Source organism: Botryllus schlosseri, chromosome 14 (genome assembly GCF_051294905.1).
Source record: "Botryllus schlosseri isolate E-star chromosome 14, Bs_hap1, whole genome shotgun sequence".
Classification (NCBI taxonomy): Eukaryota; Metazoa; Chordata; class Ascidiacea; order Stolidobranchia; family Styelidae; genus Botryllus; species Botryllus schlosseri.
The window spans coordinates 18049725-18069344 of record NC_137249.1 but is presented as its reverse complement, the minus strand read 5'-3'; the positions used below and the strand labels follow the sequence as shown (position 1 = coordinate 18069344).

General features: G+C 41.3%; 1 protein-coding gene across 3 annotated transcripts in view; it reads left to right on the top strand.

Annotated features, from left to right (window-relative positions):
• The first annotated feature begins 753 nt into the window (after positions 1 to 753).
• The window catches only part of LOC145455763 (formin-like protein 3), a 41108-nt gene continuing 22241 nt past the window's right edge, over positions 754 to 19620 (top strand). The window contains exons 1-7 of one of the 3 annotated variants that reach the window (XM_080333758.1): positions 754 to 1491; positions 2126 to 2209; positions 5669 to 5826; positions 10900 to 10983; positions 16514 to 16589; positions 19050 to 19171; positions 19433 to 19561. In XM_080333758.1, coding sequence (XP_080189884.1) covers positions 1378 to 1491; positions 2126 to 2209; positions 5669 to 5826; positions 10900 to 10983; positions 16514 to 16589; positions 19050 to 19171; positions 19433 to 19561 — 767 coding nt within the window. In that variant the 5' untranslated portion in view covers positions 754 to 1377. The remainder of the gene's footprint in view (positions 1492 to 2125; positions 2210 to 5668; positions 5827 to 10899; positions 10984 to 16513; positions 16590 to 19049; positions 19172 to 19432; positions 19562 to 19620) is intronic. The other 2 variants (XM_080333756.1, XM_080333757.1) reach the window with 2 other exon arrangements.

Genomic DNA, 19620 nt, shown 5'->3' with positions numbered 1-19620 from the left:
TGAGTACGCTGGTCGAGGGATAAACACCTCTGGGATATTTCTGAGTACGCTGCTCGAGGGATAACCAATCTTATACCTCGATTTGTCGACTAAGGGTAGTATTGGTTATACTTAGTACGGGCCCAAGGAAGTTGTATTCTTCGTTGCGAGCATTGTCCAGTGTCCATTGTCTTTGCAATGTCAGGAGAACAGACTTTATGCTACGACTTCCTTCAATATATCAGTCGATATGTGTGTGACACCATATCGTATTAGGCATTAGACAACGTATAATGTTTGTTTGCATTTAATGATGCAATAAGTGAAAGCCCACGACGTGATTTGATCGTGTGTGGCTGTGGGTGAGTATCACTTGCACTTATCTATGACATTCATGTTTTGTATCCTGGTGTATTGTATGACTGATGTATCTCCATTCTCCATTTATAGAGGACCTCAAGATTGTTTGATCGATCCTTGCTTCGAAAGCAAAGATTGCCACTTACGCCCAAGGATTAAATTGTCTGGTACCGACCAATATAGTCTTCGGCCTGTCGTCTCACCTGACCCGTGTGAACACGGGTGACGTAATCATTTTATTTTGACGTCTCAAAAGCGAGCGTTTGTTGTGAATAACTGTGAATCACATTCCTGCCGTACATTGAATTCAAAAAACGGCTAAGCACGCTCGTATTTGAGTAGACTGTGTCAGGTATAGTGATTTCTCTCAGAATACTCGCTTTTAGCCTGGTAGTGTCCGTAGAAAGTATTTAATGTGGAACCTTGGTGGTTCGTTCATCACGCAATGTAACCTTCGCTATCAGTTCAGCAACATCACTACAGCTGATGACCATGAAGCATCGTCAATAGATAGTAGATAGTTCAAGGAGGCCAATTCGTATGTGAAGTGTCGTAGGATGTTCGAGGATGGTATTCGTGTCAATTGACTGATGTAGACATGGTGATAAACCTAGAAATGGTAGTATTTCCGGGTCTGGTGGACTTGAAGGTAGTGCGTTATGTGAACGTATGTATATCGATCCTAAATCGCAAGTAAACCAAGGTGCTGAGGATACTACGGTGTAAACATGTTTCCCTGTTCTCTGCGTATCAGACAAAATATGTTTCGTGAGTTACCTATGTTTCAAAGATTAGCGGTGTTCCAATCTCTACATAAGTCAATAGTCATACTCTTTTTCGTACCAAAATGTTTCTTAGCAAACAGTAGTTTTACCATCTTCAGTACAATTCTTACTCGCGCCTATGTTGGTTCACACTGTTTGCCGTCGGTAATGTGTTACCTGTTCACAGAAGCACATGTTGCCAGTGTTACCCATTGGTTGCAATATTACCTTTTATTACATTCCGAAAAATTCATGAAAAGGATTTTGAAAAAGCATGGGAAATTCTGAAAGTGTGCCTAGTGCACACGACCATCGGATGCATAATGTTCCCATTAAGCTACCCATGCCAGACCAGAAGGAGCTAAATGCACGCTTTGACAAAGTGCTGGTAAGTAAGTTTCAATAGTCTGAGGCTTAAATCATTTAGCAGTCACAAATCAAGAATAATCCGTGCTGATCCACGAATGATATTTCACTCTCGGTATTAGGTTATAGGAGACACCGAATATCCCGGTGAAATAACCTGTTGATAGCACTCCTCGCGAGATATTGAACTCTATTGCAGCGAGATACTGAAATATTCCCCAGGTACCCTACCTACATTTGCGCAGCTTTTCCATGCCGTGTGACGTATGTTACAATCTCGTTCGCTCCTAACTCATCCTGCATGCTTCCATGATGAACCAGACTTGGATCTAATATAGTTAGTATATTTGAATTATGAAGTAAATGTTATTGATGGTATATTTTAAATTCGACCACCCCGTTAAAGTGATTTTCATTGCATCTTCACGGCGTTTATAACCTCATCCATTATCTTTTAATCCGGAATTAGGAAATGGGCTCCTACATTGTACCCTATAATATCAATTCAATCGCATCCACATGTGGCGAGAGGTGTTCAAGTTCGAATGTAATGAACAGGTGTTTATTGCAAAGTAGTATCTGTGAATGCGGTATCGTATAAATACGTTTCTGATATGATTATACCACACAGCAATGATTTCCTGCCTATTTTTCAGGGTTCCATGAATCTTGCTCCAGACAAAGTCAAGGTTCTCACTGGATACGATAATGACAAGAAATGGGAGCTAATCTGTGACCAGGTAATCCGTCTTCACTAAACCGCCTTGATTCGCTCTAATTGACTTCTTCAGCATGTTTAAAATACGCTAGATTGATTAAAACGATTATAGGTGGATTTGTACTTGTTAATTCGAAGTCGTGATGATGAACTTGCAGATGAAACGTTATGGTTGCATGTGATTGGCATTTTGCTGTTGCGCTTAATTAGAAGTCGCTCTGGCGATAGCGTAGTTTCTAATATTTTCTCGGGTGTTGTTAATGGAAAGGGTTTTAACTTGGCTTAATTGCATGACATCTGGAGGCTAACAGAGTGGAATGTACCTGCAATTAGATCTGCGGTGTTAATTACTATTTTAGACACACTCGCATCATGCAGTGTCTATTGCATTTATATTCAAAGTGTAAAGATCCATTCACTTTGGCGGTGTTTGGTGTTGACTAATTTTATCCTCGAACACGGGACCGCAAATTATCGAAAACCGCATTTCAAAACTTAGCATATCGCTGGCGATTCATAGAAAACCCACGGTAGTGCCGATAAACCCCGTGGCCACGGCAAAGTTCGCATATTAAATGGGTTACTCGCGTTTGAGTAAATCTAAGAAGTATCAACGTTACGGCCATATTGTGACGGCCATAATAATGAATGCGTTAGCGTTCAAATCTTGAATGCTGAAGTAGGTGGTAAACGCAATGTGGTAACACGCACATGTAACACATTCGACGTGTATAAAAATCAAGTATTTAGGATTATTCTTTACTGGGTCATGTCAAATTTGTAATGATATTCCGGTGATCAACATCTTTAGGTCTTTCGAGATGAAGGATGAATCGTTGAGAAATGTAGACATATTCTCATGAGTCAGAACTTGAACCCAACACGTCACCAGCGCGTGACTCTGAAGGCTGCGCTTTGTCAAAGAGCGAAGTAATTCGCTAGACCAGTAGACATACTTCGAATACCGATCCTTCCGTTTCATATTACACGATTCGATCAACAGATCGCAATATTCCTACTCTACAGCATGCTGGTTAAGTTGATTGTGCGATCTTGCTACAGTATTGTGGTATGCCATATGTTACATGTAATATATATTTACATATTTATGCCAAAAGCGTGCGTAGTCTCAATTACCTCTGTTGCAGTAAAATACCACAAGATTTCTCCCTAGGAGGTCAGGTTTGCGAAGTCAAGCTGAATCAATTGCATCATCTATTTCGTTGCACATGTATTTCTTGTAACCAATACATCGATAATAGCAATTATGGAAATCTACAACAGTGTTCATGTAGCGTACGGTAATTGTAATCCGTTTGATTAAAATTTAATGCATCGCCGAATTCCCGTTGGCCCCCGTCTTGGTGACTGATATCCAATATCCACGCATTCATATCTGTATCGATAGGTTGGCGCTGATTACATTCTAGTACTGCATTTTGCAAGTCGTCCAAATACTCAGCAAGGCTGTGAATATTTCATAGATGTCAATTTCCCTTTCTTTTCGGTTGTAACTCGCCCGTGCCTTGTTAAAAGCGCGGTATTAGCGCGTTCTATCAGTGCTGGGCTGGCGTGTTGCGAGATTCAAGTAGATTGTTCTATTTTGCGAGCCTTGCTCTTACTGGTTGTCCCATTGCATTAGCCTGGGATGTATTGACAAGTAATCTCGCTCCGCCATGATGCAGATTCAGAATATGTTATAACGTAAATTACGCTTTATTTCGTAAGCAAGCGCCGCGGTTTAAAAACGAGGGATGGCATTGAGAGGAGTATTGTCGATTTTGGAGAAGGTTATGAAAGTTTCCGGGGGATCAAAGGTGGGAATAGAATCTTGCGCCTGCGCGATTTGCTACTGAGTCGCAGGAATCTTGGATTTCTCCGTTCAGCACCTGGTCGTTTTCTTTAGTGCGCGATCACACGGTGTTGTATTTTGGCTAGTGACACACTTGCCAACGTGACTGCGGTGTGACGTAACTATTGCAACTATTGCACGTGAAGTTTATGTTGCAAGAGCTGCGTCACATAAGTTCGAGAAAGATCACTACAGAACACCGTGTAATATAGGGTTACCATATTTGGGAATCGGGAAAGGAGGGTACCTTTTCAAAATTTTCAAATTTAGAATACTTGGAGGAAAATTTTTAAAAAATGGTAAATTTTTCCCACTTCGTGGTCGGCTGACTAAAAAGAAAAAGAAAAGTCAATTTTCCGGCTCAACTCCAGAAATACAGTTTTTGACTAAAAAAAAGATCGTCCCTTTCGTTCGAACCACGAATTTCCTATTAAGCGTCATTTATGCCCATTTTCACTCGAATCTAACCACGATCTCTTAAGCTCTAAAAGCTGTAAAGAAGGATGAATTGCCAAATGAGAGGACATTTATGCGTCCTCGGAGGACATTTTCAAAAACCTCAAAATGGAGGACAAATCCTCCTGAAGGAGGACGCATGGTAATTGGTAACCTTAGTGTAATATTTGTCGACCTAGTCGGGAATAGAAAAAATCCTATCGTAATAAATTGTTGCTGTTGCAGCAGAATATGTGAAGTGCCCAAGGTCTTTTGTTCTTGTGGGATATGACGTGAGGGTCGTGCGAAAGCAAACCGGAATTATAATATTCCTGAAACGTACACATTTCCGCCAATAGTTTATTCTGTCGTACTTATCAGGCTTTCGCCGTAATGATTATAAGACACGAGTAACTTCTTGAATTCGAGCCGGGTACGCGATTCTCCTTACTAACGTCACATCCTTTGGTAATAGAAATGACTGCCATCTTCAATTTCGATTCCACGCCTGAACTAACAAACTTACATCGCATTGAGTATTCATTTAGTTTATCACTGGCTCATTGTGACCGTAATATCATGTTTGCAAGACTTGATAGATTCATCATCATCTTGATGAAAAACCAGCAATGACAAGTGTGCGATCAGCGCCCTTCCGCGATTGACCCTTTTGCAAACACCCGACGTGAACTCATCATCTAAATAAAATAAAGCATGAGCCAAATGGGCCTATTCGACTTCAAACTGCTGGTTACAGTCTGACTAATTGTACTATGAGGACTCGAGGCTGCCTATTACAGCGCAATGAGTGATCGTATCTACGTTACCTTCCTTATATGTATCTAGTGCACAAGGTACATAACATTTCCGATTATAACTAGTAACTACTCCTGCCGATTTGAGATCTAATATTCAAGCATAAACTGATATTTAGTAGTCGCTTATTGAGCGCATAACACTGAAGGAGTTCCTTTCATTTAGTAACGTATAATCACTATTCACTATATTAATGCATATTGCATAATGATAATGTCCGATGTAGATTACGTTACACCCACTCGTGTCGCGTAGCTGTAAGCTTCCGTTTCTAAAATTAACCTATGTCGTCGCTGTAGGTTGTTCGATTCTCCAACGGTGTGATATTATGTCATTGAAATCAGAAAGCAATTTTAGTCGCGTCTTGATGGCTTTTAGGAAAAGGTCTTGGTGAAGAACCCGCCCAGCTATTACATCCAGATTTTGCTCGGTTACATCAATTCCTCGCGGAGAAACAAGTCGTTCAGGAGGCGTGTTGCCAACTCGACGCACACGCTGCGGGAACTAGAAATATCGCTGAGAACGAATCATATCGGGTAAGTTGAGTTTCCTCGTAACTTTGTAAGGTACACGCACCTTGCTTCTTATTAAAATAGGAAATTATTAAAGTTCTTTCTGTATTTCGAACTTGGTTAACCTCATTTACTGGCGTTCACTGCTGAAGAGAGCCAGTCGAAAAGCTTCCAGTGGAATAAATATGACAATATGAATGTATTGTTTGCTGTAAAATAGGACTGCGCGCAACATTTTCTCGTTGTAATAATTCGAGTCGCGAAATTAAAGTCAATTTTTTTGAGTAACGAGAATATACGTCTCCGACAATCTCAATACTATTTCAACAACAAAATGTAGTTTCAATACCTCATTTTCACCTCCGGAGTCTCTCGAAACTAAATTCGTACATGACTATGATCATCAAAGCACATGTTGCATCAAGCTACCAATATGCATGGAGCGAAATTTCCGTCTTGTATAGTGGTTCACAAACTGGGGGTCACGCCCCCTTGGGGGCGGGCGAGTAATCATATGAAGGGGGCGCGAAGCTGCGGTCAACTTAATATTTTTCGCGCTCGGCGCGATTTACCTCCAATTCATAGTTTTTGCTCTGTGGATAGTCTGAATTTCATATTTTAGAATTCTATCATTAACAGTCATAACCTTCCATGCCATCAAACTATCCGTTGGGATTGCTTACATCCTGGTGCATTTTGTGATATGACAATAAGGGACGCGCGGAATTTTTCAATATCATAAAGGGGGCGTGTCTGAAAAGTTTGCGAACCACTGGTCTGGTAGTTATCGGCCGTCTTAACGGTCGCAAAGTGATACGATGTAGTCATGGTCCATAGGTACGAAATATAATTGGATGGTATGTAACTGGCTGCATTTTCAGTGTGGCCTCAGAAAAGATATGTATTTGAACTTGCCTATAGCCCCCTACATTATGTCGTAAGTCATTGTTATTGTTGAAACCACATGCTGAGCTTCGGCGACGTACACAGCTCTAGCATTTTTGTTGTTTATTATTAGTCGAGGTAGTTACGTAATCGCCCTCTTTGTTACCAGATTACCCAGTTTTTTCAGAAATATGTTCATCAGAGATAAATATATAGCGGCTATTCACTATTCAGAGCGCGATTTTCATGGCACGAAGCGATGGTTTCATGTTCGGCTAGATTTACCTGGTCATGCGTACGAACTGACGAATTACCGGAATTGGAAAATTTTGTGATTCGACTATAGATTCGAATGGTGATCTGCATAATCCAGAGGCGGGCAACATACGGCCCGCAGACAGTTTCGCGTCTTACATGATAATGGGGCCCGCGTCCCCAGTATGCCGAGATTCCTTACTACTTGCTTAAACGTCAAATTTTAGTGACTGTATGTCATTATATCCGTGTGTGCGCAGCGTGCAAGTGCAGAGCTTACGCGTAAGTTCGTCGAAGCGAAACGACTTGCATTATCGGCATTTACCATGTGGCCTACTCAACCCGAATCAATTGATATCTTGGTAAAGATGGGGTACCGGGCTTATCGAACGCCTCGAAATCTTAACTAAGGATTGCACCATAGTGTCCTATATGGTGGTGACATAAGCAAATCTCATGGCTCAGTGTAACTGGTCTACGTCACACTTTCCATTTGGCTAAAGTCAATTTGACAGTGATATTTGACCGGCTTGTCGAGCATTAAATTTGATAAAACTGGCATCTGAGAGAAGCAGATATGGCGTCACCTGTATGACAATGCTGTTCTCGTCCACATTGTCTTCGTCATTATCGGCGAGAAATTGCTTTGAAATGACATTGCTGTCGGTAAAATACATTCATCAAATACGATTTATTCCGTGTACATGTGCATGAATGGGCGAATAATGTATAGATTCAGCAATCCGGCCCGCGGGCCAAGTACTTAATTTTCCTATATCCGGCCCGTCGACTGGAGAAGTTGCCCGCCCCTGGCGTAATCGAATCGGGCTCGAAGGGGCCTTGCCTTGACTTCAGTTGACCCATTCTTACGCGTGGCATTGTTCTATTTGTATGTCATATGTGCGATTGCTCAAGTTTTCATAACTGACGGTCCCCGTCACCAACGATTTTATTATTTCGAGCTTGTAATAATGGTATTGCTATCTTTTCTGATAGGGGTCGGCCCACTCTCGTTCTAGGCTTTTGAAACATCGCTTACATAATGACGATGAAGGACAGGGTAAACATCTTCCGGGATAGGTCCGTTCCTATTTGCATGCATAATTTGGATTAAAATGTTGCACGCGATTTATAGCAAGGTCTTAGGTAGGTTCGGTTCCGTGTGTCGTGGGTGTAATGTGTATTCACACCCGTATATCAGGGGCGGTACACGAGTGGGAAAACGCAGTGTTTCCGATAGGAGTGTACGACTGATAGAGGCAACTGCGCCGACGAATGCACCGACAGAACAAAACATACGTCAGTGCCCTGTTACAAGCAGTAGGATTGAGCCTATCATATACTCCAGGTGCATTTTATGCGCTATCAAATGAATGTCGAAAAATACCAATTAATGCAATGTGACACCACCGCGTTCACAGCGTGTCTTTAGGCCCCTGCGACAATATGTCATTCTAAGCCCTCTACCTAATGGTTTCTGAAATACCACCATCACTTGTGTTCGCTTACGCCCCCTCCCTATAATTTAAGTCGAGCCATGTTTTCATTCGCTTCATCGCGACGTGCACACTGCAAGCGAACTTCGTGCATTTCGCCATTTTCACCCTGTCGTATGGTGTAAATCACGTACACGACGCTTTCAGTATCAAATTGTTCTTTCACATCCTCCCAATGGGCGAAAGCGAGTCATATTCCTATGGAGATATACAGTGGATTCTATCTCCGTGAGGATCGCTGTATTTGACTCATTTCCCCCATTGGAACGACTGGGAGCAGAATTTAGTAACTGAAAGGGCCTTTTATCCTGATGCACACCCCACCCATGGATTTGCTTAACTGGTGATGTTCCACTGAAACTGCGGTGTGCTAAGAGGCGTTACAGGCGTACCGTGAATAGATGCTGGGAAGGGCCGAAGTTCTGTATTTGCAACATTGAATTGACAGCGCGGATACGCTGAAGTTGCAGACGAATATTTCCTCACAATGTCTGGAACCCACAATTTGATCGGGCACCTGATGACTATAATATTTGAATGAGTGTTAATTAGTCACGAACCATGCGAATTTTTGCTATCGCATGACCCGCCTGATTATTGAATCGCAATACATAACGCTATATTACTGCTATATTTTCTATAGCATACTGTGGATGCGTGTATGACGGAATTTTGCTTGTCATGTTCCGTTCTATTTAATTCTTAACATTTTAGTATTCATTACCCTTATCACTGCCACCAAGCCACCATGTATTACTAACATCCGTACTCCTACAATTGTGTGCAGCCCAAACTTACGATGCAACTTCGGGTTGGAACAACGGCAGTAACGCGATATTCACTTTTGTGATCGTATCGGGTATCACTGAGAAAAGATTAGCGTATAAACGTTCCAAGCGATGCGAGATTTCCAAGGAACAAAGTAGTCGCGTGATTGACTGAGTATAGTAAATATTGTTGTCTGACACAAATTTCCCAAGCCTGTCATCTTAGGTCCATTCATAATTTTGCGTTTCACAAAGAGCTACATGAGTTGAATGTTTATCTCAACACAGGTATTTTAGCAATAAGTCGTCAATATATTGTTGTGTTTGTCTGATAATGGTGATTCCATCTCTGTTGAATACCAATGTCGATGGTCCATATAGTTGAAACCGTTGTACAAAACTAGTTACAATACGATATAATACGCAATGAGCAGTCAAGTGTATGGAGCATGGTCTAGGTAGAACATTAATGTTATTCTTTTGTCTTGATGATATCAAGTACAGAAGTAACCTGGTCTTTTAGAGGTCAATAATATTGAATTTTTTGCGTCTAAGTCTAAATTATTATAATTTCTCGATAGCAATTGTGACTTCTGCACTAGATCTGTAACATTTAATGTGAGTCCACCTCTCAAGACATGCAATTACCGCTTCCGTTACTTATGTTTCAAACTTTTGAGATGCGGCAGCACAATACATGACGCATTTTAATTGTACAGTTCATGCATGTATGTCTGCACTCTAGACAGAATAACCCACAAATTATCGAATTTAAACCAATACAGACATCATACATAATTTTAATAAAATAGATATGAATCATTATGGCTGAGCCCAACTTAACACACCGGTGTCCAAAATGTGTAAATAGCGATATTGCTTTGATAAGGCACTATAGCCCCCGAAAGTATCATATTTATATTTTCATATTCTTGAGCGGTGCGTAACTCGCTGCCGCTGAATTGTAAACGGCCGTCAAATGCACCCCTAAAAAGGGTTTACTGCAAAGACTTGAAAGTTGAAACCTCCGTGTTAAAAGTTGACAGTCTGCTATTGCGTTGTTTTGACAAGAACGGTAAAGTGTTTGTTTATCCATCTGTTTGATGCACCGTAAACTGCAGAGTGGGAAGTGTAGGCCTACTACAGAGGAGCGTTCACGTTCATGTTTGTATTGCGAAGCCAGTATTGCAATCATTGAGAATTTCCTGCAGTTTTTGTGAACTGACATATCGAAGAAAGGGGATTCCATATTAAAGGCCCTTTTCGCCACTGGGTATATTGTTAGCAACTTGATCATGCATATTAATATTCTTATACCGAAGATTTTGTGTTTCGGGCAGACTTGATTTAGTACGAAATTGTCTCTTATATCAGAGCTTGGGGCGCATCATCTAACTACATTCGTTAGGTGAAATCTACATGACTAGACGCGATGGTTACTAAACAATAGCGGGTTGCAAATTCAATTATAATACATTGACTTTTAATGGTCGGCCTAATTTCTCGATATTTATCGATTGTCAAAGACAAAATGTGTTTCATCTGACATGTCTAGCGGATGAGTTCGCTATGAATGTGATTCTATTGTAAAATGATCCTTCCGTCGGGCTATTGTAAGTTAAATTTCATACTACTGGGCGATTGAACTCGCGCTGTATAAATTTTCGCTTATCTATATCGTTATTTTATTGCAGGTGGGTGCGTGAATTCCTGAATGAAGAAAACAGAGGTCTCGATGTCTTAGTGCAATATCTTTCTTTCGCCCATCTGGCATTCAAGTAAGCACAAAAATATCATTTGTTCCCAGCTTTGCTTCCTGTGATACATGTACCAGCTTCGCAGTTATTAATCGTGACACATTGATGCATTTTTGTGGCGCTATGGTAACAAATGTCCCAGCGTTGTCTCGAAGGAATCAATGTAGTCGCCGTGAGAGTTGTAGCCGGGTTTAACGAATACCTGTGTACTGTAGATAGCAATAAGCTTCATGCCAGACTCGGACAGCTAGATAATTCTAGTTGTCTAATTTCACTAAATTAGATCGAAATGCCAGTAATCTAATTCTAATCGAATATGGAAAAGCTGGAAATTTTCTAGTTGTCCAAGTCTGCTTCATGCGCATTTCTGATAATCATGAATGCATCTCACTCAACTTAACCAGTCGCATTTGTCTTGATAATGACGTGATAATGTAGCGTTTTATTGCGCCGTTCAGACACCCGACACTCGAGGCAACCTACTGACCCACTGTAATGTTATTGTGACGAAGCACGCATTCGGTTGTTACCTCGCTGGCGCCTTCAAGATCCATGGAAAATCAACGGTTAATTATAGTGGTGCTGTTCGGTCAACGACTCTCGTTAAATTTGACCGTGGCGCGAAATCGGGGTAATTATAATGTGGTGTACGTTTTATTACAACCGCTGGTCTACGCTATATTGGGGGACTTGACTTTCCGTAACGCTTGTTCAAGCAACTGTGAACAAAACGTTTCTACTGCCATTCGAAAGTGAAACTGTAAATGAAGCAGGAGTTCTAAACTATAGACAAACCCGTCAACTCCATGGTGCTAGGATGCTTCACCCGGGCATTAATGTATGCGATGGTTATTATTAGGGCAAGTTTTTGTTGCAGTTAAAGCCGTGGAAAGTTGCATTGATTTTTGACAGAAGTTGCAGTAAAAAGTTGCATTTATTTTTTCACAAAAGTTGCACTAAAAGACCACATTTTTCTCGGTTGACTCAAATAAAAGGTCAACTTCCCAGTTTCACTCCCGAAATACAGTTTTTCATCCGCATTCTCTATTGATTGACTAAAAAAAAGGTCACCTTTCCGGCTCAGCTCCCGAAATACCCGTAAGAGCGTTACTTCAGTGCTTATTTACCACATTTCAGTCGAATTTGGCCGTGTATTTCACCAAAATCAAAAATACTTTCATGAAAAATCGAAAAAGTTGCAAAATGCTGCAAAAAGTTGCATGAATAAAAATGGACAAAAGTTGCAAAAAGTTGCACTATAAAATTCCTTCAAACCGCTTAAAACATCATTCTACATATCTTACGAGTATTTAGGAGCTGCCGGAAGCTGTAAAAAAAGTGGCAAAAGTTGCAAAAACTTGCCCTACTTATTATAGAAGAAATTCTGAATCGTCTGTTGCCCAGAATCTCAAAATTGCCAAAACGCTTTTCAGGCGCAACCTTTGCCTGATTTCTACATCTGCGAATTTCGGTATGCTATGAAAGCGAAAGCGTGTAAGCTACTGCAGCAGTAATTCGTCAATTGTAGATAAATCGCATTCGCACCACGCCCCAATTCAAGCCCAGGAGACCTTCATTATGGGTAGCGGATGCTTTTTAATTCATCATCAATAGCAGCATATGTTAGCGTGTCATCCGTATAATAATGAACATCGGATTTTATAGAACCATTTGTAATTACTGCTGCGAATTGTGACAAAACCTGACCGCATGGATTCCGACAATGCAACATTTTACCTGTTACTATACAGCATCTCTAGAATTCGCTGTCGAATGTGAAAATTGATATTACGGACAATGCTCTATCAAAACCGGAACATGTAACGGCGGCAGTGCTAGTAAGCTACAAAGCCACTGTAAAGGGCCCAGTCAGGTTGAATTCATCGTGATTGTAGCACGTTATATATCTCTAACATAGGGTAGACCCAGGGCCGCAACATCACTTCGTCAGCCCCCCCCCCAAAACGTTGGTATTGGGCCCCCCACAGGGTGATAAACCGGACTTCTGGGGGGCCGTTTTGTGGGCCTTCCACTCTCGCCTAGACGCGCGAAGCGCGAAAAATTTCAAGAATTCATAATTGAATCGGTCAGTATCATCGGGGATTGCATATATATTGCTATCAATTTTTATCCCCTATCTGCTGACGTAATCAGATTTACCGGTATAGCGGAGTGAGATGTATTTGAAAAGGTAGGACCCCTCAATAATAATTAAACATCTTCGGGCGTATACTCGTTGGCAGGAACGAAACAGCACTTCGTCAGGTCCCCCTAAAACTTGGGTGTTGGGCTCCCATATGGTGATTAACCGACCCCCTCCCCCATTGGTGTTGATCGCTTTTGCCACGAAATTAGCCGTGCAGTTTAGTGACCCAGCGCGAAGCGCAAAAATTTTCCATAATTAATGATAAAATCGGTCAAAGATCGGGAATTGCGTATATATTGCTATCATTTTCTTGTCCTCTCTGCTCACTTTATTAGATTTACTGGTAGAGCTGAGTGAAGTGTCTTAGAAACTGTAGGGCCCGTAAATAATAATTAAACATCTTCGGCGGGCGGACCCGTTGGTATGACTTCGTTACATGATGTTATTTCGTGACCTCCTGTCTGCTACATCAAAAAATATAAAACCGGGCAAACATACCTAACTAACGCACACGATTTCAAATTGGTTTTTCTTCACTGGCGTATAGTTGTTCCCTGCGGGATGGAATTCGTCTTCTGAGGTTCAGATTGCCAAGACAGGAACATTCGGCGCCAGTCATTTAGGCGCCTAGGCTATGGACAATTAAAGCTATATGTATTTTGTATATATGACGATGTTTTCGGTCAGCGTAAGGGCAGTCCTTTCCGGCCAAAGTTTTTACGCTGCCGATCGTTCTGGCACACTTCTTGGAGTCGCATGTAATATGCCCTAAATCGGTATATGTCTTGGTGCGTCGTGTCGCGGTAATGGCCAACGCCGATATGTACATTTCTAAAAATCTTGCGTGTTCTTTTCTTGCGGGAAGAGTACCAAATAATCATGATATTTGGCACCTTGAAATCGTGCCTAGCGCGAAAAAAATTTTGAAAAGTTGCAAAAATTATATAAAAAATACTCTATAATTTATGGTAATTCACGAAATAATTTTGGGCCCCCTTCGAGCTCGCCTCCCCCCAATTGGGGGGTTTGGGGTGCGGCAGTTACGGTGCTGGGTAGACCCATGGCCTGGCTGATTACACATAACGTATAAGCAGGGTTGAAACAGCAATTTGTCAACCCCACCGCCAAAGCGTCTATCCCCCATGGGGGGATAAACATAAGTGTTGGCCTCTTCGGGTTTTATCGCTGCCGATCTTTTAGCTGCGAACTTTGCGCAGTCGCATGTTGACCGCCACTTGATATGTCTTGGTGTATCCTGTGACCTGAATCGCTGGCGTCTGATAATCCCGCGCCCGAGGGCTGCAACTGCAACCCCCTAGACAAGCGATTCCCAAGCCGTGCGCCGTCACAGATTGATTCTCAGGTTTGCCGCTGAACTTTTTTGGAATTATGGAAGGACCTTCATAAATATTTGTAATAGAACATGCTGAATATACAACTAAACGGGTCCATCTGCTTCACTAGCTGATAAATAAGCATATATCGGAGTGACGACAGATTGACATGCTCAAATGATATTCATCCACCACATTTTTTGATGTGCTGTGACGTTAACTATTTAGTAAAACGCAGCATTATGGTATTGATGTCGGAAATATTATTTATAAATTTATTTTATATTATATCACAATTAGTCCATATGTATAGGCTACCGAAATATCAATATAATTTTATCCGTATCGTTGGGTAGTTGAACCATCTGGAAGCAATGAACCAACCAATCTTCCGCAGAAGAAGAACATCTAATTGATTTAAGTGACGACCGTATCTTATAACGCTGCTTCTACAGAAAAAATAGATGATTTTTTGTCGTCTACATCCCTAAACCATAATCGATGCAAAAGCAATCAAGATTATATATGCCATTTGCATGTTCATGGTTATATATTAGGGTTGCCATATTTTGGAAATCTGAAAAGATGAGTTTTTCAAAATTTTCAGAAAATCCTGAAATTATGGTAAATTTTTCCCAATTCGTGGTCGGTTGACTAAAGAACATTATTGATTACTGATTTCCTTTATTTCGTCCGAATTTTACCCTATATTTAACCAAACTTTTTTTAAAAAGAGGACATTTGGGCGTCCTCCGAGGACATTTCAAAAAAGTATAAAAAAAGAGGACAAATCCTCTTAAAAGAGGACGTATTGTAACCATCTTATTATATATGAACATGACTTTTTTATTCTGAGTGAAACAGACTGCTCGGAATTCACCACGAAAATGACGAAATGCGGTAATGTTTCTCAACAATGCAATCTCGTTTCAATCTATGTTGGTATAAACAGGCACGCAGCCATCGTTTTCAAAACGTGAAATATTTGTAAAGCGACATTTCGAGTGTGGCGCAATCTGGATAAGTTAGGGAACCGCTGCGGTAAATATATAGAAATGTTGACGAATACACTACAATATTTTGATTACCGAAATAAATTTGGGGTTATTCGAGCACCAGTTACGTCACTGTGTGCGATTTGAGTTCAGTTTATGTATAATTCCAACATTTCGAGTTTCGCTAAATTGCAATTGATTGAGAAACTGGGAAAGAGACGACTTGGTATCCTGATCACGTCGAGTACGCTGGCTGAGTAACCCAGGCCTACGTCTTTTTATGTCAGTGTATTGCGGGCGTTAAAGTGTATGGGTTCAACGTTATCGTCGTCAAGTTGAGAATAGGGATTCCCTCAACCCTGCAATATCGCTATATGCATTCGGAATTGCTTTTGATGCGTCATGACCGCGTAAGAATTTGAATTACACACAGAGCTAGCGGACGAAAGTAAAACGTAAGCTTGCTGTGCACAGATATTCGCAAACCCAAGTTGAATTTCCTGGAGTCCTCAAGTGACCTTGAACGAAACGAGTTATCCGAGTACATGACTAATATGTGCGTCCGTTTCTTGAGCGTTGCGAAGCAATTTGAGCTCGAGAATTTCCGTGGAAGCGTGTATTTTAGCTTGTGTCGGTACCGGTGTCTTCGTGTTATTACGAGTTTACTATTTGAGATTCGATGTATTGTGACTTAACGGATCTTGGGTCTGTGTGTTATTCGCATATTTTACCAAATCTTTGTCGATTGGTGTCTATGCCTATATCGACATCGACATACAATACACATGGTATGAATGTGCGCATAGCGCTGTGCTTTAGTGTGATTTATCATCGCATCACCTTCAGTTTCATTGAATACACCAACGTGTGCTATGTACCGTTATATATTGCAACGTAACCAGCCGTGTTCGCGGTTTGCGGTAAATCTCGGAATTTCTTGATCTCGCCACGCCTCGCGTCTGATTTGTCTAGTTTCACTATGATCCACTCAATTTTGTTGAAAACTCTCACGTTTACAAATTACTCCTCCCAATTTTACAAGTTCATCATAATCGCAGATTACTCTCCCGTTGCAGATATGGCGACGAAGGCAACCCGTTTGGCTTGAATCAAAGTTTACATTTAACGGGGAGTACGGGAGAAATAAATGTGGTAAGCATTCCTATCCAATGACCTACAGTGTTATCGCCGACTTTCTCGAGAATGAGTTCGTTGCTTTTCTATGCCGCTCAGGAATTGAATCGCTATGAGCTCTCCTTCTACCGCGTTTCTTAGCGGAATCGCGACTTCACGTTGGTGTTCATTACTGTTCGTGTTCAATGACATTTATTGTTTTACTTTCTTCCCAATCTCTTCCATCTGCAATGGATTCTATTACAATCTCATGACTACGCGAAAATAAAATTCTCTCTAACTAGACACTGATTTCGCACCAGCCGAATATATACTTCCTGCTTGATGCAATAATATAATATTTGTGGTGACTTGTAGAGGCCCTAGCCTGACCAGTGACCACTGACCGGTGAACTCGGCACATGGTGAATTTGTAGATTAACATTATTATAAACGTCGTGAATTGTTTACAATGGGGACTCGGTGGTGGGGGCGGGATCGTATGTTGTATGAATGTTATATAGTGTCCTACCTCCTACGTTGGTGTGGACACAAGCAAATCTCATGGCTCGCTGTGATTGGTTAACGGGTTGGGGGATAAAAGGAGTGGATGTGGGGATATTAGGGTTGGAGGTGGGGTAAGGGTATCCCACAATTAGGGTTAGGGGTAACGGATATTACCCTAATAACTCCCACCTTCAATTCTAATACCCCCCTCCAACCCAATATCCCCCACACCCACATACATCCCTAATATCGCCCTCCCCAACCTGAATATCCGTCTCTCCCAAGGTGAAAAACAATTTATTTTGACGTTTATAAATTTTGGCACGTTCCTGGGAAACATTTATTGGTGTCATGTGGGAACACGGGCTTGTTATGATCGTAAGATGAAGAAACACCAACAAATTCACTATGGGCCGAGCTCACCGAAGGCTGAGTTCTCCACATTGTCTAGGCCAGGGGTGTCAAACTCAAATTGTATCGCGGGCCGAATTCAAGCCTTCAAATCGCTCGCGGGCCGGACCAGTCACCTGACTCCAAAATGTTACCTCGTGCTCTTGCTTTCCACTCGGATACTTCAGAAGCATATATAATAGATAATACACGGATCATACAGACATAGGGTTTTTAAAGTAGCAAGTCGCGAACAAGTCACCTTTATTCGCGAACGACGGTATTGGCAAAAATACGATGATTGTCCTGTTGGATACAGTTCAGGACCGCTAAAACAGTGGCGGTAGCTACGATATAAGTTGGCATATTCTATGCTCCCTTATATTTAGTCGTAATCTGGCGTTAGCCCTGCATATGTGCTGTGAGGAATACAAGATATTTAGTCGGAGAAGCGGACGTTGGAATTTAGATTATTATTATTACACCGAGTCCGGTTTCTCATGTCTGGGGATGGGGATCTTTCAGGTCGAAAGTGACACAGCAGTGCGACCATAGCTATTTCAATTATACATTTTTGCAACTAATATATTTTCCACGTAGAATGCATATAAAGGTTCCGCAGTTGCGTTTTCGCTTCTGTGACCAACCACGTTTTGGTCCATCTTTGTATCCTTCTTGTAATTGGTTGTCAATTTCATCGACTTGCTGTCACTAGCGGTAACTAGAGTGAAACCACAGCGCCGTATAGTCGGCTGGTTATAATGGGGCCTGTGAAAATGAAAGGATTTCCTGCAAAAAATCTTAACATTTGGTATAAATGGGCTGGAAAATATAGGAATTTTTCAATCTATTCAAAATTACCTCGCGGGCCGGATGAAATTGTCGCGGATGGGCTGGAAAATATAGGAATTTTTCAATCTATTCAAAATTACCTCGCGGGCCGGATGAAATTGTCGCGGCCCGCGGGCCGTATGTTTGACACCCCTGGTCTAGGCCTAGGTGGGTGTCTGATATCAAGGACTACTCCAAGTCGTTTCGACACTTTCCTATCTTTTCATTGTATCGCAATTTTTGTGGTGCACTGAACTGATTAAAATTGCTGATAAACCGAGCGGAATTGGCCGAATTCACCATGGGCCTAGTTCACTGGTAATCGGCCTAGGATTATGGTGACTAGAATGAAGGATTACAAATAATGATGATGATTATGCCATGCACATAGGAAAAAGCTAAAATATGTACTCTTTATTTGTTCACAAATAAAATATTGCCAGTTCAACTTCATCATATGTCTACCATAAATATGGCATAAGCATTGTGACAATGCCACGGATTGATCACTACCGTAGTAAATGTAGCTTTTATGAATATGCCTATCCATTTGCCAGTTATTTTGGACGTGACGCAAAAAACATATTGACAGAATAATGCTCGAATAAATAATTCTTAGTCTCAAGAGACGTATTGATTCAATACTTGAAAAAATTGACTCGCACCGCTCGACTCGAATCAGTTAAATCAATACTCGACTTGGAAATTATTGTACTCGAATCGTTGTGTCCAGCCCTGGTGATTGCCTGATCTTGACTTATTTTATCACAGGGATACACAAGCTTACCCGATATCGACAAACGCAGAAGCATCGCGTCGACCATCTCTAGGCGCCACAATCGAACGTTACCAAACAAGCGGACACTGAAAAATTCCAGAACAATCGTCGAAAGGTATGCTTTTCTGACATGGCGAGTGATAATAATCTAGCTCCCACTGCATTAGGACAAGATTTTAATCGTCATGAGAGTCTTTCATCATTGTTTGAAGAAGATCACACATAATAGTTATATCGTGTGTACGCAGCTCCTACATACTCTTTTCTTGTTGGGACTGGTTTCATTTGCCTTTTAATTTACATGCTTTTCTTCTTGTTTGAACCGCTAATTATCGCTGTGTGTGGTGCTTTTATGGTGTTTGTTTATGTACAACAGGGACGATGTTCACGTTTGCATTACTTGTCTACGGACCATTATGAACTACCAGTATGGTTTCAACTTGGTTATGAAGCACAGGGATTGCATTAACGAAGTTGCACTTGCGTTAAATCACAGAACACTGAGGTATGCCACTTTGCTTATGATGTGATGGTTTCTCGTCATCTGTTTCAAACTTCTTAGTA